We start from the raw sequence: 17,601 nt of genomic DNA, 5'->3' as shown, positions 1-17,601 counted from the left end.
GCAATACTGATCATTCCTGTGAGTACAGAATGCTGGAATCCGGATTTCTAGGCAACCACCTGAATACCGGCCGGGTGGTGATTGAATGCACAAGACTGCAGATTCTTATCTAGGCTGAAGTGCTTGTCTAGACAGAGCAGTGGGATGAGATGGAAAAATAAATAAATCAATCTTCATGCTTCCCGTAGCTTGTGTCAGGAAATCCAGCATATAAAGCCTCACGGCTCAGTGTCTGAATCACAGTGATGTGATGGAATATTTTGGCAGGGCTTAGAAGAACTGACATAATTATGACCATGCTACACGCTTCAATAGCTGTGATTTAATGCTTTTGTTATGTGATCTATTAACAACTGAACGTTTTTATTTTAGGGACACGGCTGGTCAGGAGCGATACCAGACCATAACGAAGCAGTACTACAGGAGAGCACAGGTATATGTTCCACTACTTGAAGGTCTGTTGTGAAGGTGTATAATACGCAGCAGTCAGGGCTGCCATCAGAAATTGTGGGGCCCAGGACTGACAAAATAGTCAGCCCCGCCCCCCCCAGTGAGAACTTTCCTCCGTTGCGTTCGGAACTTTCTCTCCTCCAGTCGCAGCGAGTGCCCACGTATCCTAAACTGTGTTCTTTTAATAAATAATTCATCTGATAACTCTTTGTGATGTCCCTTTACATATTTGAAGATATTAATAATATCTCCTCTCAGGTGCGTCTTTTCTAGTGTATACATATTCAACCTAGTAAGTCTTTCCTTATAGTCCAGTCCTTCTAGGCCTTTAATCAATTTAGTAGCTCGCCTTTGAACACTTTGGAGTTCACTGATGTCTTCTTTTTTTTTTATACAGTGGTGCCCAAAACTGAACACAATATTCCAGGTGCGGACGTACCAATGCCTTATACAGCGGCATGATTACATCCGAGTCCCTTGTCTCAATTCCGCTTTTTATGCACGCTAGCACCTTACTTGCCTTCTTTACTACGTTTTGACATTGCGTATGGTTATTAAGCCTATTATCAATGAATACCCCCAAATCTTTTTCCAACTCTGATTCCCCTAGGCGTTCCCCATTTAATATGTAGGTTGCAAGTTTGTTTTTAGTCCCGAAATGCATAACCTTGCATTTGTCTGTATTGACCCTCATTTTCCATTTAGACGCCCAGAGTTCAAGTTTAGATAGATCATTCTGCAAGGACTCCACATCCAATTCTGAGTTAATTACCTTACACAGTTTAGTATCATCTCCAAAGATTGACACTGTGCTTTCCAGGCCTATTTCTAGGTCATTGATAAATATGTTGAACAGTAGTGGACAGAGCACGGACCCCTGTGGTATACCGCTGACTACTGTGGACCAAGTTGAGGACTTCCCGTTGACCACTACCCGCTGCACCCTGCTATCCAACCAGCTGTTTATCCATGTGCAAATAGTTTTTCCTAGGCCAATCTACTTTAATTTGATCATCAGTCTCCTGTTAGGAACTGTATCGAAGGCCTTTGCAAAATCTAGGAAGACCACATCCACTGCTTTTCCTTGATCAAGATTATTGCTCACTTCCTCATAGAAGCTAGTGTTGATTCACAGACTGGTGCAGCTCTACAGGTACTGGCGGTAGGAGCCAGGGGTGGACCCCCACTCTGTAAGGGCCCGGGACACCAGGCCCTCCCCCCCTCCCGTTTCCCCGATGGCTGCCCTGGCAGCAATGCTTCACTTTTCGTTATGTGCAGATGCCCCTATTTATTCCTGACTTACATGCCCCCATCCTGGTGTTTCTAATATCCCATGTAAAATCAGCTCTCTCCTAATTTTGCGCTATTGCATCTACAATGGTAAATGCGCATACTATGAAGCGTTGCGTCAAAGTCCATTCTAATGTACCTTTTTGGGATCCAGGGAAACCATTTTCCGATGCAAAGATTATACAGGTAGTCTTGCATATCCAAAATGCTCGGGACTAGAAGTGTTTTGGATATCGGAGTTTTCCGTCTTTTGGAATATATGCATACCATAATGAGATCTTTGGGATGGGACCATGTCTAAACACAAAATAGATTTGTTTCATGTAAGAGTTTTAACACGTATAAGAAAGTTACTTATACAATATTTGTAATCCTAGGGTATTTGGCACCCCCCTGCAAACTATAAATTTGCGCTCTCCCATATTCCTTTGTTGTGCATCGGGAAAAGTGGTGTGGTCTCACAACTAAGGGGCATGGCCACACAATAGTACCCCCATTTAAAATTACGCCACAATGTAGCACAATCTTATTCATCTTATACGTAATACCCCACCCGTAGTAGCAGCGTCCTTATGTAATGCACCCACAGTAGTAGTAGTAGCATCTTTATACGTAGTGCACCCCCAGTAGTAGATGCGTCCTTATACGTAATGCCCCCCCCAGTAGTAGTAGTGTCCTTATACATAATGCCACCCCCAGTAGTAGTAGCATTGTTATACATAATGCCACCCCCAGTAGTAGTAGCGTCCTTATATGTAATGCCCCCCCCCAATAGTAGTAGTGTCCTTATACTTAATGCCCCCCCAGTAGTAGTAGTAGCATCATTATATGTAATGCCCCCCCCCCCCGGTAATAGTAGCGTTCTTATTCGTAATGCCCCCCCAGTAATAGTAGCATCCTTATACATAATGCCCCCCCAGTAATAGTAGCATCCTTATACGTAATGCCCCCCCAGTAATAGTAGCATCCTTATACATAATGCCCCCCCAGTAATAGTAGCATCCTTATACATAATGCCCCCCCAGTAATAGTAGCATCCTTATACATAATGCCCCCCCCCCCAGTAATAGTAGCATTCGTATACATAATGCCCCCCCAGCAATAGTAGCGTCCTTATACGTAATGCACCCCAGTAGTAGTAGTAGTAGCATCCTTATACGTAGTGAACCCCCAGTAGTAGATGCGTCCTTATATGTAATGCCCCCCCCCCCAGTAGTAGTAGTGTCCTTATACATAATCCCACCCCCAGTAGTAGTAGCGTCCTTATATGTAATGCCCCCCCCCCCCCCCGGTAATAGTAGCGTTCTTATACGTAATGCCCCCCCAGTAATAGTAGCATCCTTATACGTAATGCCCCCCCAGTAATAGTAGCATCCTTATACGTAATGCCCCCCCAGTAATAGTAGCATCCTTATACGTAATGCCCCCCCAGTAATAGTAGCGTCCTTATACATAATGCCCCCCCAGTAACAGTAGCGTCCTTATACATAATGCCCCCCCAGTAACAGTAGCGTCCTTATACATAATGCCCCCCCAGTAACAGTAGCGTCCTTATACATAATGCCCCCCCAGTAACAGTAGCGTCCTTATACATAATGCCCCCCCAGTAACAGTAGCATCCTTATACGTAATGCCCCCCCAGTAACAGTAGCGTCCTTATACGTAATGCCCCCCAGTAATAGTAGCATCCTTATACGTAATGCCCCCCCCCAGTAATAGTAGCGTCCTTACATGTAATAGCCCCCAGTAGTAGCGTCCATAAAGCGCGCGCATACACACGCACACACCATACACACCCCCACCATACACATACATTTCTCTCTCACTCTCCACTTACCAAGTCTGGATGGCTGTCACTGCAGTGCTTACTCTCCCACTGTTTAGCTGCCTGCTCCTGTGTAGCTCTGCCCCTCTCTCGTGTAGCTCCACCCCCTTTTCAGGACCCGCACTGCACACAGCCACTGTCGCAGGTGGGTGGGGTGGGGGTCTTTTCATGCTGCCGGCGCCGCTGCCTGTCATACAGTGACAGGCACAGCAGCTGGGCAGTAGCAGCAGGGGGGACAGGACGGCGCAGCAGCAGGGAAGGGATGCAGAGCTGGGGGAGCACCTCTCCGTCCCAGCGCCTCCCTGCACTGCATCCGTTCACTGAGTGGGTAGCGCCGGGCCTGCTCGTGTGCATGAAACAATGTTTGTGTACATTGAACCATCAGTAATCAAAGGTGTTACTATCTTACGTTCAAAACATGTTGGATTTTGGGTATCTGATTTTCATATATGGGAGACTCAACCTGTAATGTGTACATGAGATTTTAGCTCTCCAAATCTCGATTGACAGGCAGGGGCGGTCGCTGGGCAGAGGAAGTGGCACGGCGGGATTTGACTGCTGTTTTTTGGGGCGCAGTCCGACCAACACAGGCGTGGCCGGATGGGCTGCAGCAGCTGCGTGATGTCACACGCAGCCGCTGCGACCCTGGCAGCGACAAGTATCTCCCGGCCAGCCACAGGATCTGCGCTGGCTGAGAGTTGCCCTACAAGTACAAAAGCCCCGTCTGTGTGTGCTCTTTAATACATTGGGGAAGTATAATTGCATTCTGCAATGTGATTTTCAGTGCTAATATCGCACCCAGATTGCACTGCAAGTATAACTGATGATAAATGGGCCCTATAAAAATATGAACCTGGTTCCTTGAATAAATCCGAGATCAGTGGGATACTATTGACTATTTCACTGCTAATACAATATAATTATTGTGAGAGAGTGATCAAGACCATTTTCCATAAATTATGCAGAAACCGCATATAGTTAGTAAGTATATAGTGGTGACACATAAAAATACGCAGAAAGTAACAGCCTTATGTAGGAGATTTAACAAAAATCAGAAAAAGGCTCATTAACATTGTAGACTGCAGCCCCCACTATTATCAATAGGGACAAGCCTACCTCTATGTCCCAGACTCAGAAAAGCAAAGCTTTTTGGCCTTTGGCCCCATATGTTATTCCATCCTCCGATGTCATAAACTACTTTAATCCTATGGAGGCAATCTCACATCAGAGGGATTGGTTCTGGAATCTGACACTCAAAATATTAAGCACTAATTTTATGTGCATCTTATTTAGAGATGAGCGGGTTCGGTTCCTCAGGATCCGACCCCCCCCCCCCCGCCCCGACCTTCACCCATTTTACACGGTTCCGAGGCAGCCTCGGATCTTCCCGCCTTGCTCGGTTAACCTGAGCGCGCCTGAACGTCATCATCCCGCTGTCGTATTCTCGCGAGATTCGTATTGCATATAAAGAGCCGCGCGTCGCCGCCATTTTCACTCGTGCACTGGGGATGATACTCTCGCACTTCCCTAATTTGTGTTTCAAAGACGCTCCATTTTTTACTTTGCCCTGGGCTCCATCAGCCCTAGTTATGCCTCTGGTTGCTGGACAGGTAAGTGATGTTAAATACTAGCGTCATATTCACAAGAATTGCAGTTATAGGAACTGAAGTATGCCACCAGCAATTATTATCATGATTTATTGGAGCCCATAACAAAAGAATCAAAATAACATACAATTTGATGGCATGTAAGAACCTCTTGGCCCATCATGTTTGGAAGTAACACCTGGAATTGGGGGAAGCTACTTTTTGTAGGAGCATACAATATGTACGTGACACTCCCCAAAAAAAGAAATCTGACGAAGTCCGATACGTGTGCACATAGCCGGATTATGGGAAGGGGCGACAGGTGGTTGTCCCGGGGGTACCCCTAATGTGAGGAGGCCAACACAGGGTTGTGTCAAGCGGGTGAGGCGGGGGGGGGGGGGGGGGGGGGGTTTGGGCACAGGTGGTGCTCTGGTTTTGCAAACACATTTACTGGTGAGGGGCTCCCACAACTTAATTGCCCCTGGGCTCCCACCAGCATTAATCTGACCCTGGGTGTGCGGGTGCGTGAGAACTCTCATACATCTGTGTGTGGGATGATGTAATGTTAGGTGACATTGAACTGTCTTTAGAGGAAGGCAGAAAGTTATGGGGGAAATTTGAGTGAGGTCAAACACACAGGGTGAGATGCATCAAACCATGGAGAGAGAGAAAGTACAGGGCGATCGGCTTCTAACTGTAATTTTACAGACTGTGTTTAAAAAAAAATGACAGCCAGGAACGGATTGGTTTGTACGTTATCTCCCTCCAAGGTTTGATAAGTCTCCCCCATACTCTGGACATTAGTTGCAGAATTAGTGTGTAAATGTCCTTCTGCCATTAAATATTTATTCTGAAATACAAGAGAGACGGTATAAATGCTGATGGAGCAAATAGTGCTGGTGTGTAGGTAAGCCTGATTGATACACAATAATGAAGATCCCGTCAAATCGAAACAGTAAATAACAAAAGATGATGAAATAGTAATAATGTAGTATTATAAATTGCCATGGCAACAAGTCACATGGCAAGTGACTAAGGAGCAGAGAAGCTCGAACGCACTCCCCTCTGTCATCACATGACACTGTGAGCCTGTATCTGTGTAGTAGACTGTGGGGGAGATGTATCAAACTTTCCAAATTATAACTAGAAGCTATGGGCAACTTTTCCACTTGTCCTCTGTAGAAGATTTAGTACAATACCATCTGTCTATGTATATCAGACTGTCTGTAGGAGGATAGCTAAGAAAGTTGACTGACTCATGGTTAAAATCAGCGGCGTTTCTAGAGGAGGGGACCCGTGTGTGGTCGCCCTCCTTTCCTGTAGCCGTCACCGCCGCTGCTGGCACTCTCAGTACTGAGGCTCTGGCACAGTGCCAGAGTCTACAGTGCATGCGTAGGACTCAGAAAAATGGCCGATGTGCCATTTTTCCGGAGTCCTGCGTATGCGCTGTAGATTCTGGCACTGTGCCAGAGTCTCTAGCGCTCGGTGCGCTAGCTGCAGCGGTGACGGCTACAGGAGAGGAGGGGGACCACACACGGTCACTGATGGACACCGGAAAGGTAAGTATAGAAGAAATGGGTGCAGTGTGGGCCTCCTCTGGACTCGGGGGCTTGTGTGTTCCGTACACACTGCACCCATTATAGATACACCAGTGGTCAAAATGTACTTAGCTTGGTAGAAACAAATCTCTGGGATTGTGGTTTTAAACTATCAAATACTGGACTCTAATAATAGCATATACCTACATTATGGGTTCAGTATGATTTGACCGGTGGGACAGGATGGTGGTCACAATACCGACGCCTGCATCTAGATCTTTGAGATCCCGACAGAGGCGAGGTACAGTATGATCTAGATCTTTGAGATCCCGACAGAGGCGAGGTACAGTATGCTCCCTCCCTTCCCTGCAGCCTAAGCGTGACTAACGCTAACCCTCCCCCCCAGTGGTGACTAACGCTAACCCCCCCCCCCCCAGTGGTGACTAAAGCTAACCCTCCCCCCCCCCCCCCCTCCAGTGGTGACTAAAGCTAACCCTCCCCGCCCCCCCCCCCCCCCCGGTGATGACTAACGCTAACCCTCCCCCCCAGTGGTGACTAACCCTCCCCCCCCCCCCCCAGTGGTGACTAAAGCTAACCCCCCCCCCCCCAGTGGTGACTAAAGCTAACCCCCCCCCCACAGTGGTGACTAACGCTAACCCTCCCCCCCCCCCCCCCAGTGGTGACTGATGCTAACCCTCCGCCCCCAGTGGTGACTAATGCTAACCCTCCGCCTTGATGCCTAAATCTCCTGACCCTGTCGGGATTCTGGTGTCTGCTTTCTGATGGGTGTCTGTATTCCGTCTGCTTTGAATCCTGACCACCAGCATCTTAACCACATCCCAACTAAGCATTAGGCTGTAGAACAATCCAAATACATATTAAGTTATTTTATTACATTGAAGCAACATCAATGAATAGTACAGACCATCACAAAATATAATGTATCGGCATATTAGACCGATAAATGAATGTATATAAATGGGACAACTAGACAGAGCATATAATGTATGTACTAGAACCAAAGCTTTAGTAAGGTGTGGTTTTTGAGGTAGAATTTGACCATTTATTTCATTACATCCCCCTCCCCCCAACTCTACCCTGACCCTAACCGAACCCTTCCCGCTTGGTGCCTCCCTTCCCCATTACCTAAACCTAACCCTCCCTGCTTGAGGCCTAAGCTTGCCTTCTAAGTGCCTAAACCTAACCCCCCCCCTCCCCGGTCCCTAACCCCAACCCCTCCTTTTCCTGCCCCTAAACCTAGCCCCCCCCCCCCTGCGCGCGATGCCGGCATCCCGAGTGGCGTCGGTATGTAGACACTGCCATTGTGTCCTCCCTTGAGATCCTAGCATCAGTATATTGACCACCGGGATCCCATCCGTCGGGAAGCTAACTGCTTCCCCTTGTGGACCGTGTTTGAGAACCTCTGTCTATAGCATATATGAAATGGACTAGTAATAGAAATACTTTACTTTCAAAAAGGAAGTCATAAAAACGTTACAATAACAGAGCATATGTACAGTATGTTGCAATTCAAATAAAAAGGATGACTTATAGTAAATGGGGCACAAAGGTTGTATCACAAGACAAACAATTTAATCCTCAAAAAGCACAAAGCTCCAATGCCTTTTATAACCTACACACACACACACACACACACACACACACACACACACACACACACACACACACACACACACACACACACGTATCTATATCTATCCCTAACTTTACTATGAATTGATGATTTCACTTAGTCAGTAAATCAAATTAAGGCCCAGATTTATCAAGCCTTTGAGAGTAGTAAATTGCACAGTGATAAAGTACCAACAAACCAGCTACTAACTGCCATGTTACAGGCTGTGTTTGAAAAATGACAGTTAGGAGCTGATTGGCTGGTACTTTATCACCTTCCAATTTATCACTCTCCAAGGCTTGATAAATGTGGGCCTATGCGTTATTGATTTATGGAATCTTATTTATGAATATTAATATTCAATATAACATATATGGTTATTAATATATGGATATATTTAAATTAATATGCGTTATCATATATATCTGCAAATATATTATGTCAGGCTTACAAATTAATTGGCTGATAAATATATGCAGTCCTTATATATATATGACTTATGAAATTATGAAGTTAAGATTCCTTAAAGAGAGTTCAAGCTTGAATATTACCGCTCTTTTTATATGATTCTTTATTTACAGGCAGATCAAATCGTACAGAATAAGATATACACAGTAGTGATATATATACTAATTATAATTATATTAAGCTATGCTATGTTTCCTTCGTTACATAACCTAAAACAACATGACATAAGTTTCACAAACAGTTTCAATTATTATCATATTTATACTTGCAAGTTAAAGATTGCCATCCCAAGAATCATTCCTTCTGCATGTTCTCCATGACTTCTCCTCCTGACTGACTTCCTTCCTTCTCCTTCTTCTTCTCCCTCTCCCTCTTCCTTCTAACTCCTAACTACAAGTCTGGTCCTTTTATCTCATATTTTACCAATTCAAACTATCATATTCTCATAGTTTCCAATGGAATAGGTAATTATAGGTTTGTCAGATTCCAAGGTGTAATAAAACAAACATTGAACTGGGCTGTCGTGTCCTGTTCACAGAGGCATGGTGTCATAAAAGTGTGGTGTCCACACTGCCTTAAGCAAGTATAGTATTGTAAAATCTGGAATGTCTTTTCATCCAAAGTTCTGTTGTATTGACAAGTTTTCCTGGGGTCGGTTACACAATGTTTTATCAATGGATGTGATCTCTTTTCATAGTAGTTAATTTATGCTCCCTAGCTTTTAACCTTCACTGGACAATAGACAAACCAGTAGATTCTGATCTACTGTAAGCACACCTGTGAATTCCAATGACCAACAGAGCTCTGTCACATACCTATTATCATTTATGGCCTAATACCTTTTCTCTACAATGACTCTTGATCTTACTGTAACCTCTCTGGCCTTATTTATGACTAGAGCAGAATAAACCTGTTCCCTACACTATTTTTTACCATCTTGCAGTAAAACACAAATATACAGTATATCTATATAAACACATACACAAACCTAATTTCTTAAATCAGCTAAACATTACCTCATACATTCAAACTTATTTCATATCTATTCCTTACTATATATATCCAGTATACTGTCCACTATGGTAACATCGCCTATTTATAATGAATTATATTTTGATTCAGACAACATCTTATGGCCTAATATTATACTAAGTGCGGACAATTACCTATAAGGCAACAGCGTCTTCCTACGGTTCAGGAATGCAAATATTAATTAGCACTCCTGAACCGTAGGCAGACCAGATCAATGGGTCCAGAATTGGAATGGATGACTTTGACACTTTGAGTGATCCTCCCGCTCATTGCTGAATAACTATATACCCATGACATTCCGACATAGTTACATGATATTACAGGATTAATATTTCCATGACATTAATAAATATGAAACAATATGACTTTGGGTTGTGGTCTAATGTGCGGCTAATGATTGTATGAGATATCCTAATCCTGTACTGTCAAAAATAATCTTTTCCATTTTCTCTTTTGAAGGGCATATTTCTAGTGTATGACATAACAAGTGAGCGCTCTTACCAGCATATAATGAAGTGGGCCAGCGATGTGGATGAGGTATTATATTATTCATTACATACTGGAATCAATGTATTGATTGTAATGGACAGTGTTACATGAGCTTCCAATCAGCTGCTATTGCTATTTTTTTTGAAACGCATCCTGTAACATGGCAGTTAGGCTGGTACTTTATCTCTCTCCACTTTATCACTCTTCATTACTTAGTACATATCCTCCATAGTAATAGTTGCAGGAGGACGTATGTAAGTGAGTTAATTAGTCATGTGAAGGTGAACTTTTTTTTTTTTAATAACAAGATACACATGACACAATTACTGTAACATAAGTGAAATGTTTTTGGTATTCCTAACTGTTTTTATGGCTAGAGCTGCAGTTTTTCTCATGTTATAGCCAAATTGGCTAGCCCCTTCCCCCCCCCCCCCCTCTCCTGGTAGCCTTTTCTAGGACAAGTGGAGCAAGACCGGTCAGAAGATGCTGCAGAAGGCTCTTGTAGAGAAACAATGTACAAGTCCATAATATTCCATGTGTATAATGCAGGGAAAGATGCACACACGTTATAAAAGCGGAGGCCGCTTGTAAACCAGCGCAAAACACAATTCTGCCTGTTGAGCTCCGTTCTATCTGATTTAGATTTTCCATAATCCGTACCAATTAGTGAGACAAAATTAAACAGATCATTAACACGTGGCCAGATATGGGGAGAGAAAAAAAGAAGGACCAATATAGGTTGTATTAAGGTGGAAATGTACTAAGGGGGTCATTCTGAGTTGCTCGCTAGCTATTTTTTGCAGCGCTGCGATCATATAGTCGCCGCCTATACGGGAGTGTATTTTCGCTTTGCAAGTGTGCGATCACGTGCAGCCGAGCGGTACAAAAACAGTTTGTGCAGTTTCTGAGTAGGTCTGAACTTAATCAGCCACTGCGATCACTTCAGCCTGTCCAGTCCCGGAATTGACGTTAGACACCCGCCCTGCAAACGCTTGGATGCGCCTGCGATTTTTCATCCACTCCCTGAAAATGGTCAGTTGACGCCCATAAACGCCTTCCTCATGTCAATCTCCTTGCGATTGGCTGTGCGAATGGATTCTTAGTTAAATGCATCGCCCAGCAACGATCCGCTTTGTATCTGCATGACGAGCCTGCGCATTGCGGTGCATGCGCAGTTTTTCTGAGTTTTGACCTGAGCGCAGCGCTGCAAAAAATAGCTAGCATGAGATCAGGACGGAATGACCCCCAAAGCCTTTGAGAGAGATAAAGTATCAGCCAAGCAGATCCTAACTATGTTACAGGTTGTGTTTGAAAAATAAGTTAGGGGCTGGTATTTCATCTCTCTCCAAGACTTGGTAACATGGTTAAGCTAAAATACATCTCATAACATGGGCCAACTATCGATACATGTAGGGCAAAATAAACGAGGACATTTTTTTTAATACAATTTTTTTTAATAAGTAATATTTTAAAAACTAGAATGTTGGACCTGTAATTAGTCGGCTTCTTAGCAATTTTTTAGGCTTTTTGGTCTCTGTGTGTCTCTGTGTGTCTCTGTGTGTCTGCGTCTCTCTCCATTCTGCCCTGCCACCTGATAATCTGTCAGGGTGAGATGTTGAGAATATTAACTGTTACATTTATTCCCCTTTCACACCTAAAAATTGGGACTGATCTGAGTTAATGAATGCTGTTTCAAGGCCTCTCTCATCTGCCCAACACCCCTTTCACACGTTGGACCCAGGTTGTTTCCGGGTCACCCCCTATCACAATGCACCCATGTATATCCTCCAAAACTTGCGTGAACTCAATAAAAGTGGGTGACCTCATAGCACAGTGCTTCTGGTCCACCAATAAACAGCTTTTTAACATAACCTGGGAAGAATAACCCAGGCACCCCCTTTTAAGCAGAATATCTGGATCAGGAATAACCATGGTAATGACGCTGTCGAAATAAAAAATATGACATGCAGAAAACATACAAACTCCACACAGATGAGTCGCTGTGTGTGTGCGAATACGCACAGCGATATATGGTAGCATATGCACTCACACAGACACGCCACAAAGATATATTCAACACATATTTCATACCACACATAAATTAAATATGTCAAGCACTAAACATTATAATGTTTTAAATTTTATATAATGGAGTATAACATCATGTATATGTATTAATGGAACGGAACACTATAAAGGAACGGTACACGATAAACCTGTCATGCTTGGTGTCAAAATAATCAGAGGAATGTGTGGATTAATTTGATACCTGGGGTTAAGTTGTAGCTCATTGCAACAATTAGTTATGATTAAATGTATGAAAGCTAAAGTCACTCTTATTAGAACAAAAGACATCCTGCTTCTTCAAGGCTGGACGTTGCTTGTATATGAACTGACCAATAACACATCATGAATTAGTAAGTTCCCTCCCCTGGACCAATAACAGAAGACACGTACTCCCCCCAAAATACACAGCGGTTAGGCGATTCCAGTCATAAGAAGTTTTGTTTGCTGGTTGCTGTTCGAGTTGCAACTGATCACTGAGAGAGAGAGATGGAGCATAGTGTGCATTGATGGAAATGGTATCATATGCTGGCTGTAATGTATTCTTTTGTAACAATCTACCTCCTGAGTAATTGTAAATCTGTAACCATATATATACTGTACATGAGATATATTGTATACATATCCTTTTAATATCAAATATATACATCAATGATCGTTGGAACTCAGATAATGTGTGTGTGTGTGTACTTGTTTTTTCTTAAGGGATGTAGTGTTTGTGACGTACAGCACGCTTTTATCTTTTATGGTAATAAGATGCGCCTTGCGTCCGCAACATATATTATCGCTGGAATTTTAAATATTTATTAGAAATTAATCTGAAATTCACAACACAGAACCGGAACTTGTAACAAGACCAGGTTTTATGTGGCAATATCCCTGGTAAACATATAGGAAGTTTGCTGGATTGTAGAGAGGGGAGATGGATATTTTCAGTACTGGGCTATTGTGGAAATCCAGATGCAATGAGTATATGGCCTGATATGACTGTAACTGTGGGTGACGGTGATGGAGGATCGTCGTATCTGGGAGAGGGGGAAGCCTTATTCTAGTGGCCTGACTTTATTATGTCAAAGACATCTCTCCATAGATTGTGTATCTTTGGCTGTAAACAGATTTTACACAGGTTATCAGGCATGATATATAATCTATGTATAATTACCAACATTCTAAAAATGTTGCCCTACAGTATTCCTTCCCTGTTAGAGAAAATAAATGGTTTGTGTTAATTGGAGTTGACCAAGAACTGACCTGACGATTATACGTTTGTCATTTCAGTATGCACCTGACGGAGTACAGAAGATTTTGATTGGAAACAAAGCTGACGAAGAACAGAAAAGACAGGTTGGGAAAAACCAGGGGATGAAGGTATGTTCTGCATATAACCTGCTTTAGCCCATGGGATTAGCACAAAGGATTACTACTGTTGTGTGTGTGGTACAGACCATTAATGGCTATTTCACACTCAAGATTCCAACAGTTCCAATGATGAGGCTTTTGAGAATGCATATCAGAAAAGGAGACTTTTTTTTACATTCTACCAAGACTGTCCTGCTATTTTCCAGACCTACCCAGTGAACCTTTGTCTCCTCCCTATACTGTGTCCCCTGTAAGACCAGGGTCCTGCTCACTGCCCATCCCTGTACTGAACTAGTCAGCTGTAAATTATTCATCTTTGTCTTGGCTTGCCAGTAAAGGGGGACAGTAATGGTGATAGAGGAGGACTGCAGGAGAGATATATCAAGTCTTCAAAAGCAATAATGTGGAAGAGTTGCCCATAGCAACCAATCAAATATATTAAACATGTTCTAAAATGGCAGAAGCTGCTTTGTTGCTATGGGCAACTTCTCCACTTTATCACTCTCAACGCTTTTATACATCTCCCCCAGACATTGCAAGTTGTTTGTTCCAGTAGGTAGGGTGACCACCTCATCCCTTTTAATTCTGGACACCGATTAAATACACAGGTTCTGTGGCTGATTAAAACCAGATAAAATGGAGTCTTGAAGTCAGCCGGCCACAGAACCTGTATAATTAATGTGTCCAGAATTAAAGGGATGAAGTGGTAACCCTACCAGTAGGACTAAAAACTTTTACATTGTGGAAGGTACAGTCGCCATCTTGGGTGCTCAGTTGCTGCCTCATGTAATTTATTCATGTCACACACTGCTCCATTGATGTTTACAGCCTAAGGGGCAGATGTACTAAGCCAGAGTGGTTGAGAGAGATAGAAACTACCAGCCAATCGGCTCCTAACTTTCATTTTTTTCAACAATATCTAACATTAGTTAGGAGCTGATTGGCTGCTACTTTATCTCTCTCTCTTTCTCTCTCTCCCCCCCCCCCCCCCCCCATTTTCTCTTTCTCCAAGGCTTACTACATGTCCCTCTAATGTCCTAACACACTCCTGCATACTGTCCGAGATTATTTTTTTTATATAAGCCAGTATGTTTTTGGGCTGGAGAAACTCCATACATACAGATAGAACCCTAGTTGGAATCTCCTGACCTAGAGAATTGCACGCAGCTGGTGCATTGCACTTATTGCACATAGCTCCAAACAACCCTAAATGCACGTGTAGGGTTAATTTTTGTTTTGTAAGCTCACACCTTTTAGTATTAGTGGTATAATTTGTTCTTGTTTCAGTTTATTTATGCTTGTTGTGAAAAATAAAAAACAAATTGCCAAATGTAGCTATTACATTAATAATTCCACTATGAAAAAGCCTAAACATACTTTGTAGCAGACATACGAATGAGAATAGTTAACCTGTCTATTGGTGATGCTCCAGGAGTATCCTTGAAATTATTATAATAGTGGATTCTGTTCCCATGGCAACACTTTCCTCTTCTACCTCAGGGGACAGACTGTGCAGTAACTCCGCTGCTGTGCATTTTGTATCTGACAGGATTAGAAAAGAAATCATTCTACCCATTGAGCACAAAGTAGGTGATAAAAAGCCATTGGGTTTATTGCAGGAAAATGGTCTCTACACACTATAGAATATATAGTATACAGAGGACATTGGTTCTCGAAGTGCTGTGCATCCCTCTGTAGTGTTGCATGTTTAAAAATACAAACCAGAAAGCTAACATTATTCTATTCTCCAGCAAAAGTTGACTTTATTTGCATATATAAATCGTCTCTCTGGGATTAACAGGCCTTTGTTCCGCTGCATTCCCCAGTTACTGCAATCCGATAACTGATGAAACTAATCTATGCTAATAAAATACAGACTCGCCCGATAAATTATACTCGTGAAGTTTTCATGAATATGCATCATTTTTCAACACCAGTGATGTGTACTTCCAATTCTACTTGATGTGCATCGGGATCCGGTGTCTAGGTCGACAGTATCTAGGTCGACAGAGTTTCTAAGTCGACATGTTATAGGTAGACAGGTCAAAAGGTCGACATGAGGTTTTCACGATTTTTTTCTTTTTTTGAACCTTTTCATACTTGACGATCCACGTGGACTACGATTGGAACGGTAATCTGTGCCGAGCGAAGTGAGCCATGCGAGGGGACACGGTGCACTAATTGAGGTTCCTGGTCACTCTGCAAAGAAAACGCCCAAAAAATATGAAAAACTCATGTCGATCTTTTGACCTGTCGACCAATAGTGGTCGACCTAGATACTGTTGACCTAGTTACTATCTACCTTCCATACCACACCCATGTGCATCAGCTAGCGAGTATTTATTAATGAATTGTGTAATGCAACAAACCCCTTGCCGTGAGTGTGAAAAGTCCCTCTTGGTCGGCATGCTGACCGTTGGGTTTGTGAGGGGGCGAGAAGTAGGGGGAGGTTATGTGACCGTCTGTCTCCTGACTGCTGGTCACATGACTACATCCCCACTGAACGATATAGTGAACATCATCGTTCACTGACCTACCCCTCCCATCTCTGAACATGCATGAAAGATATAGCCTACATTGAATTGCATGTTCAGTTGATAAACTATAACGACCCAAGGGAGTGCGCATCTTTATCATGCATATCATCCTTCGTTTTTATCTTCCTGTGTGTGTGCCCCTTGAGATTTGGGTGAGATTTGTCCAAACTAAATTGTAGTGTAAAAATAAAGCGGTCTAACATTTGTGGGCTACATGCAAAAGCAGCCAGTATTTACCCTGCACAGAAACAATGTAAAGGTGTTTCCTCCCCCTTGCATTGCAAAATGGATTATTATAGATTCCTTGCTTCCAAATCTGACTGGTGCCCAACATAGGGGGGAGGATGAGGGGGCGGGGGGGGGGGGGGGGGGGGGGGCGCAGAGGTACTGCGGCCTCAGCAAACATTTTCCTGCATAGAAATCTCTAATATCAGTATTCATAGAAATCTTGCATATCTTCAGAGAAGTCGTTGACCTATTTATATATTGGTGAATGTTACTAGTAGCTATTTTATATTTAACTAAACTTGTGTTTAAAGTCCACATGTTATGGCGATAAATGTGAAATCATGATGGTAACCAAGTATGTATCTGCTTATGTTGGTATGTGGAAATGCTTTTCGGATGTGTTCTCAGCAGATAAATGTCCCTACTGTATACGTTATACAGTTGTGTGTCCAGCAATTCTACCTGAAGCCCCCATAAACATTTGTAAACGAGTTGTGTGCACTTTTACATGTATTATTGTTTCGCTTTATATTTACCAATGAGCTAAATGTTATTCCATTTTAGACTTTTGGATCAAGACCATTTGCGTATTTAACCTTTTCCCTCCATCCCCTTAGCGGTATAACCCTGACCTAGGGGAGATATCTTACAAAGCCTGCTAGAGGAAACCATGTAACATTTGCTGTTTCATTATTGCCCTGGTGTTCATAAGAATGGTTAAAATGTTATTTTTGCAAGTTGGAGAAATTGGTTTTAAAACACACTTTGAAGAAATAAATCGCAATATGTAAAAATAATCTGCTTGCATATAAAAATATCAAAGTTTTTCATATCCTAAACCTGATCAGATTATGGTGGCATTCTTCCATCTCACTAATTTACATAGTCCCTGTGGCATTGTAATATTAGGAGTAGTAGAGGAGTAGTCTCTTGTGATTTGGGAAAGGCAGAGGTAGACTTTATTTCACCATCACACTCTGCCTTTTTCTATGTAATGAGCCCCCATTTTATGCAAGACTAACTGCAACTTTTCGGATGGAAGCGTTAAAAAGTAACTCTCTTTCACTCTTACCCCCGCCCCTCCTTACTTGAACCAATGAAC

The 17,601-nt window shown here is 42.9% G+C and overlaps 1 protein-coding gene across 3 annotated transcripts in view; it reads left to right on the top strand.

Annotated features, from left to right (window-relative positions):
• RAB15 (RAB15, member RAS oncogene family) overlaps positions 1-17,601 on the top strand; it is a 71,067-nt gene that overhangs the window by 28,254 nt on the left and 25,212 nt on the right. For all 3 annotated transcript variants that reach the window (XM_063947193.1, XM_063947192.1, XM_063947194.1), the window contains exons 3-5: positions 373-433; positions 10,282-10,359; positions 13,654-13,743. In XM_063947193.1, the coding sequence (XP_063803263.1) occupies positions 373-433; positions 10,282-10,359; positions 13,654-13,743 (229 nt within the window). The remainder of the gene's footprint in view (positions 1-372; positions 434-10,281; positions 10,360-13,653; positions 13,744-17,601) is intronic.

Source organism: Pseudophryne corroboree, chromosome 12 (genome assembly GCF_028390025.1).
Source record: "Pseudophryne corroboree isolate aPseCor3 chromosome 12, aPseCor3.hap2, whole genome shotgun sequence".
Lineage (NCBI taxonomy): Eukaryota > Metazoa > Chordata > Amphibia > Anura > Myobatrachidae > Pseudophryne > Pseudophryne corroboree.
This window is presented reverse-complemented; position numbering and strand designations above follow the sequence as displayed.